Below are 6,841 nucleotides of genomic sequence, written 5' to 3' on the forward strand. Positions count from 1 at the left end.
GCTCTCATTGGCTAGCTGTTAGCCAATCAGATGCAAGCAGCTTAGCTTGTTGAATATTAATGAGGACTGGCACAAATCGAGCTGAGACTTCCTGCAGGCTTTCTATACCACGCTAGAATGGCTTGAAACAACGTAACCAAGGCATTTTTTCCACAAAAAATGTTAGAGTCCATGATAGATCTTCAGACGTTACCACAAACTAATAAAATACGTGTGGCAGGGCACCTTTAAGATGTATATTTAAATAATTAGCTAACTTGTCAATTTTAAAAATGCATGATATTGTTGAGTCAATTAGAGGCCACAGTAATTCAAAGGTTGGTGCATGTCTTACTGGAGTGCAAGCAAATAAAGTCCTAATAGGCTTCAAACAAAGTGCTTGTCAAATTAAAAAAACAGCAAAGACAGAATGTTACATTCTGAAACCAAAAATCTGCCAAGCACACCAACTTCACCCAGCGATTGGCCAGGTGTGCAGAGACTAAGTAAGCTCTCAAGTGTTTGTGTGTATAACCAAATGCAGCAACATGACGCCTTTGAGCAGAGATTGTCAGAAAGTGTGTGTCGTCATCCCTAATTGTGCGAGTCACCATGTCTCCTCCCTCTTTATGACAGCAGGCTTTTGGCCCCACTTTTGAGTGTGGTCATTTAAAAAACCATGTCATTGGGGTTAGTATTGAAACCTTGGGGTCATGGATTACTTAAAACTCCCCATAAGACCCCATAAAAAAACTGGAACAATTGTCGCTAACCCCATCCTCGACAAGAAGGCATAAACAAAACCTCAAAACATAAACAGCATTGTTTACAGTTTAGAATCGCCCTTACTCTGTCCTGCAACATCCTGCTCCAACAGGATTGACCGTACATCACATACAGGAAGTAAAGAAACCTTTGCAAGCGAAACATCGCAAGTGTGTGGACAAAACACAAACGGGCGTTAATACATTGAAATAAAAACAGTCCAACCTCCACCTCCATGCTTTCATGGACAGGTCCTAAATACACATTTGCATCCACCTCAGCACGCAGTGCAGGCATGAAAGACAACCCAGACAGACATTCATGAGTTCACACAGACACTCTCTCATATTTCCCGCACCACAGGTGGCAATGACAGTGGCATGCCTTCCTACAAGGAGCCAACAATCATTTCTCTCCCACACACTCTTAATGGTGGTTAATCTCTACAAGACAGTATGGTGCTCTTATTATGACATTTTTGTCATCTTCTGTTTGTAATAAGACACAATTAATACAGTTAAACCTATTTGTTCTTAATAGCTTGTTGTATGTGTCCAGTCCAATTTTCTCATGCACATGCTCCTTTAAATATACCTACACTTGTGACATTTCCATGCTTTTATTTTGTAGCAACCAGTTATGAAGTAATGTAAATTATGACATTTGAAGCTGTGTTACAAGCTGGCAACTAGCTTCAATTGTTGTTATAATTTTACATTTCATCACATAATTTTGACACAGTTTTATCAATATGTCCCCCAATTTGGTTGCATGACACTCCTGATTGAGACGCATCTATGATGTGACTGTTCAGGCCAGCTGCCATGTATACCAACGACGTGATAAGATTAGAACGGCCGAGTACACCTCCTTCCAAAGTGACCGACGTCATCGCCACAGTCTAGTAGACAGCACTCCGACAACAAAGGAAGAGACACATTTGAAATGCTGCCTTGATCCAGTTCTGCTGGGTCCAGTGGACCACTGCGGTGGTCTGTCGCCATCTCCTGGCTGAGTTCAGATCTGCACTCTGGGACTGGGATGATGTCATGGTTTTCGAAGCGCTATTGTCCTCCAGTTTGGTTCATGGTCAGACTCTGGAGTTTTCTGTGCATGCTCAGTAGTTGGCCAGGTTGCCGTATTGCGGTGCTTTTGTTTGCACCTGTGGATGTGTGGGGTGCTGAGTTAATGTTGGTGTTCCACTGATAGATTAAGCAGACCCAACATGACTGAACTGGAGTAATTCAACTAACACTAACACCTTGCAGTATTAAACAATGTACATGGGAGCCAGTGACACATAGCATAGGATGCCACATCAAAAGAATTAAAAAATTGCTACATGGGGGTGGCCAAAAAAACATTGTGAACAACTCTGCAGTATGATGAAAGCCAACACACTGGCCCTGCAATGGAAACAGCACATGTGAAGGTTACAGTGAGACCGTGTCAGTGTTGCTTTAACTCTAATGTACGTTTTAAAATAGGGGTGCAAGATATATCTACTCAATATCATCATCAGAATACATTGAAAGTGTTGCAATATTTTGTTTATTTTGTGGAGCGATGATCGTCCCATCAGTTGACTGTGTGTCTTAGTTGTGTTAGATTTAGAGCCCATTTGAAACGCTGTAATTTCATTGGCCAGTTTCCGTGCCACTTGCACATGGAGCCACTACGTGACAAAACCTGTGGAAGTACAACGTGATGTGTGTGCATATTTCAACAGAGTGACGGTGTAAGTGAAGAAATAGACAACAAAAGAGAACAAATCAAAGAAGAGAAAGAAAAGGTGTGTCCTGTTCTCTGTATTTATATATTTTATACTTTCCAAGCAGTGGAACATGTCCTCATTCTGCTCGATTAGACCTCTACATCAGCACTGTGTAGGCGTGTACAGGCAAAGCTTGATTGGCATCTCCCTCACTTTATTTTTGTACTTGTTGGGACACAACTTAAACTTTTAACATTTTAATTGGTGGTTGTATTTGGTTGGAGACACAAAAATTAGCTCCCATATTTGACCGGTGTGAGAGTGCAGGGCTTCGACCAGCTCTATTTCTAAATTGTTGCACTGTAAAATAATTCTGATATTCTTGATCTTGGATCAAGTTATTACATTTCTCCAATCATCTATTTGCTGGACTTTGCATCCATAAAGTTGACATCTCTTGGTTTATATTGCAGCTGCAGTTCATTTGATCTTTCACCTGTGTCTTCACTTGCCCCGTGTAGAAGTGTGCTCCTCCAGCAGACTTTTCTCACAGGAGAAGATTTGACTTCAGCCATTTCCAAACATCCATTTTCCATTTATATTCACCGACATGTCATACTAGAACACTTTCTGCACATGGAGCAGAGCCAAAATTAATGTTTTTGTTTTTTAATTCTACATATATATATATATATATATAGAATGATTTTTTTTGTGCAAATTGTTCTTGAAATAATTGTAACCTTTTTATAAAGCAATTTAGTACTTATTTCATACTTTTGCATTTGAATTGTATATTTTACAGATGTTGTGCCTACTACTTTTACGACAAGGTTATAAAGGAGTTTACATTACATACATAATTGTTTGTGCATGGTAAAAAGAGAATGAATATTGGACAAAGTATGCCCCAAAGCTGTTTTTACTTTTTTTATCCGAGTACAACACGTCTCAACCCGCATTAATATAAACCTTTAAAAGAATTTTTTTTTTAAAGCTTTCAAACTGAAAACTTTGTATAAATTAAAAACAAAACTCATGGTAATTCCAACTTAAAACAAACTACTCCAACAGACTGTACTAACGCTGAATGTCCTCTCTGTGTTCCTGCAGATTGAAGAGGAGCTGGTTTCCATTCAGAAGGAGCGAACCGACCGTATCAAGCACCTGCTGGAGCGCCAGGAGCGGGAGATTGACACCTTCGACATGGAGAGCATGCGGCTGGGCTTCGGCAACCTGGGCACCCTGGACCTTCCTAAGGACGACTACAGATGAGGGGCTGTTGCCGCCGTCTCTTGTAGTCACCGGGCGTCCGCCGGCCTCAGTACACCCCTCCTCTCCTTTTACCTGACAGTGCAGGTGTTGCACTGCTGCTGACATCCTCGCACATACACACAGACGCAAAAACAAAAAACGGCTCCAGAATCTGCTCCAGTGTGTTTTCTGAGCCCGTCAGACAGAGTTGATGGCAGGTTTTAGTGCGCACCCCCTCCCCAACCCACCTAAACCTCCTCCCCCTCCTTGCCTCTCATGGTGTCACAAGTTAACAAAAATGCTGGAAAACATCCTGTGGTTGTCATGTTTTTTGTAAGAATAATGATAACATAGTCACAGTGTTTGTTGTTTCTTGTGCAATGAGCAATGATGACACTTTAGTTGCGACTAAAAGTGGAAGACGAGAGGAGGGAGAGAAAAACGAGGGCAGTTGGATGAGAGAAATCGCTCCACAACCATGCATTTTTAGAGGTGATTCATTTTTTGGTCAGTTTGTTTTTTTTGGTCTCAAACAGTGCAAAAATATTCTCACACGGGGGATTAGTCTGTGCTGCATCTTTCAACACTTTTGGTATTTATTTATCAGAAGGTTTTTATGACGAATTTGATACTTGTGAGACACAATTATCATGTACATACAGGTACGATTAGAATACATGTGACGGATGAATTTGATTGCTGAGGGGAGGGTGAATCATGGTACTCAACATGTGCATCGTACTGATTTCTCTGCACTGGCAGCCAATGTGAATAATACACGTGACACATGAACTTCAACTCCCAGCTAGCACAAAGGGCTTCATTGGGGGGGGAGACACTTCTACTTTGTGTATAGAAGGATTTATGGAGAGCTTTTACTTATTTTCGTATTGTATTTTAACTCACTCAAATCAAAAAAGAATTTTTAAAAGTGCTTTTTTTCCCCTCCCCCCTCCTCGGATAGTATTTGAAGTTCAGTCATGTATCAATGTGATTTTCATCTGATTTGTTTTTTGTTTTTTTTGCTTTACACAACTTCTAAGCTGTGTATTTTCTTATAAACCAGACCAGTATGATGCTTTATTATTGCATGCACTTTAATTTTTTTCCAGGTTAAAAGAAAGCATGAATCTGTCAGAGCTTTTAATTATATTTGTAAATAAAGTGCTCATCACACAAACTGAGGATGTGTTGTTATATATGTCCGATTAACCAGGACTTAGATAAAGTAGTTTAAGCCTTGATTTCAATGGATAATGCAACTATTTCAGTGTTAACCAGATTTACTGCAGATGACATCATTGAGAGGAGCAGTTATTTTTTGTCACAGGTAGGCAACATAGTGGAAGGGAATACTATTCCATTTCAATTAAAGGAACTATGAAAAGAAAAACTTCAGTGAAACACTGACAAAAAAAATGCTTTGTTTTTGTTGGGGTTTTTGTTTCTTGCACCAGCCTCTGTGGGAATTCCTAGTGCTGAACACTCAAATTAGGTCTTTCATTTATTTTCCGGCCAGCTGCTCGTACAGTTTGGGGACGTAGTCGTCCCACTCGGCCTGGTAGCAGGTTCCCGCCACCGGGGCTCCCAGGTTGTATTTCTGCCTGAAACTCTGGATCTTGAATGTGCCGCGGCAGTCTCCAGACCGGTTTGTAAGGACGGGCTCGGTGCAGGACAGGCTGCCTGGCTGCTCATACACCAGCCACACATACCTGTGGAGACCTGAGGGGGACAAAGACAGAGGTTTTTAAAGGTTTGTGTTAGAGCGCTGCTGGAAAACAACCTCTTAAAACCGTAAATTTATGCCAGGCTACAGATATTGTTTAACCTGACAACCTGCAGACTCCAGGATTACATGCAGCAGTACTTATTGTGTGTCTTGAACTTCAACCCAAATAAGAGACATTTAGCAAAACATGGACACAAATCCATTTAATTGCATGTTGGTCAAAAAAAAAAAAGTTTAACTGGCCAAACTGAAAACCATATCTATCCTTTCGATTTTACTTTTTCTAGGCTTCCTTCTCTCTTACCTGTGCCCTTGGGAGGACCAGAGCCCACGTAGTCCGATAAGACGCAGCCAGAGGACACATCATTCCCTTTCATATTGACAACCAGAAAGTGGTGCCACTCCCTTGCGTGAAGGACAAAAAGAAAAATGTATTTACAATGAAATCCAAGACTTGTGGATTATGTGCTTACATGGTGAATATTACAGGAAACAGGGCTCAGGTAGTACTGTAGCACTTTGGTATGGAGCTCCAGGCAAAATTTAACTAAGCCTCTATGTATAGCATACTGTGTGCTTGAACAAGTTACAGCAACAGTGTACATGCACAGAAAGTGGGTGGGATGTGGGGTAAGTACAGTGCATACAGAAGGTATTAACAGCGCTTCACTTTTTCCACATTTTGTTGGTACAGCCTTATTCCAAGGTGGAATTCTACACATAATATCCCAAAATGACATCTTCAAAAAAGTTTGAGAATTCATTAAAAATAAAAAATAAACAAAGAAATTGATGTATAAGTGATTTCTTCGTTTTTATTTTTAATAAATTTGCAAAAATCTCAAACTTTTTAAGTTGTCATTATGGGCAATTTTGTAGAATTTAATTTAATTAAAAAAAAAAAATTGTAATCAATTTTGCAATAAGGCTGTAAACATAACAAAACGTGGCAAAAGTGAAGCACAAATATGATGCCCCAGAGCCACTTGACAATTTAATCCTGCCACTAGGGAGCCAGTATTTAAAAATGTTTATGAATTATTACTGCATAACACATTAATTACTGTATTCAGACTGCTGTGTTGCAACCTGGGCTGCCCAGCCCTACTGAGAAAGCAGGATGGTTTAATATCAATATCAATATATTGCCCAGCCCGGGCAATATATTGATATTAAATTAATACCATATGAGACTAGATATTGTCCCGGATTTTGGATATGTAATAACGTCATATGACGCAAATGTCGTATTTTCTGGTTTTAAAGGCTGCATTACAGTAAGGTGATGTACTTTTCTGAACTTACCGGACTGTTCTAGCTGTTTTATTATTTGACTATACCCACCTATTCATTATATCTACATTACAGATGATTAGTTATCTAAAATCTAAGTGTGAAGA

General features: G+C 39.9%; 3 protein-coding genes across 6 annotated transcripts in view; 2 read left to right on the forward strand and 1 right to left on the reverse strand.

The window, feature by feature from the left end:
• The window catches only part of taok3a (TAO kinase 3a), a 64,706-nt gene extending 60,833 nt beyond the window's left edge, over positions 1-3,873 (forward strand). For all 4 annotated transcript variants that reach the window (XM_032517097.1, XM_032517100.1, XM_032517099.1 and 1 more), the window contains one exon: positions 3,572-3,873. In XM_032517097.1, coding sequence (XP_032372988.1) covers positions 3,572-3,733 — 162 coding nt within the window. In that variant the 3' untranslated portion in view covers positions 3,734-3,873. The remainder of the gene's footprint in view (positions 1-3,571) is intronic.
• wsb2 (WD repeat and SOCS box containing 2) overlaps positions 1-6,841 on the forward strand; it is a 28,478-nt gene that overhangs the window by 987 nt on the left and 20,650 nt on the right. The gene's annotated exons all lie outside the window — the stretch shown is intronic.
• The window catches only part of pebp1 (phosphatidylethanolamine binding protein 1), a 2,893-nt gene continuing 780 nt past the window's right edge, over positions 4,729-6,841 (reverse strand). Inside the window, exons 3-4 of the mRNA XM_032517111.1 lie at positions 5,746-5,846; positions 4,729-5,434 (exon numbers count right to left, since the gene is read on the reverse strand). Coding sequence (XP_032373002.1) covers positions 5,217-5,434; positions 5,746-5,846 — 319 coding nt within the window. The 3' untranslated portion in view covers positions 4,729-5,216. The remainder of the gene's footprint in view (positions 5,435-5,745; positions 5,847-6,841) is intronic.

This window comes from Etheostoma spectabile, chromosome 5 (genome assembly GCF_008692095.1).
Source record: "Etheostoma spectabile isolate EspeVRDwgs_2016 chromosome 5, UIUC_Espe_1.0, whole genome shotgun sequence".
In the NCBI taxonomy this organism is placed as follows: domain Eukaryota; kingdom Metazoa; phylum Chordata; class Actinopteri; order Perciformes; family Percidae; genus Etheostoma; species Etheostoma spectabile.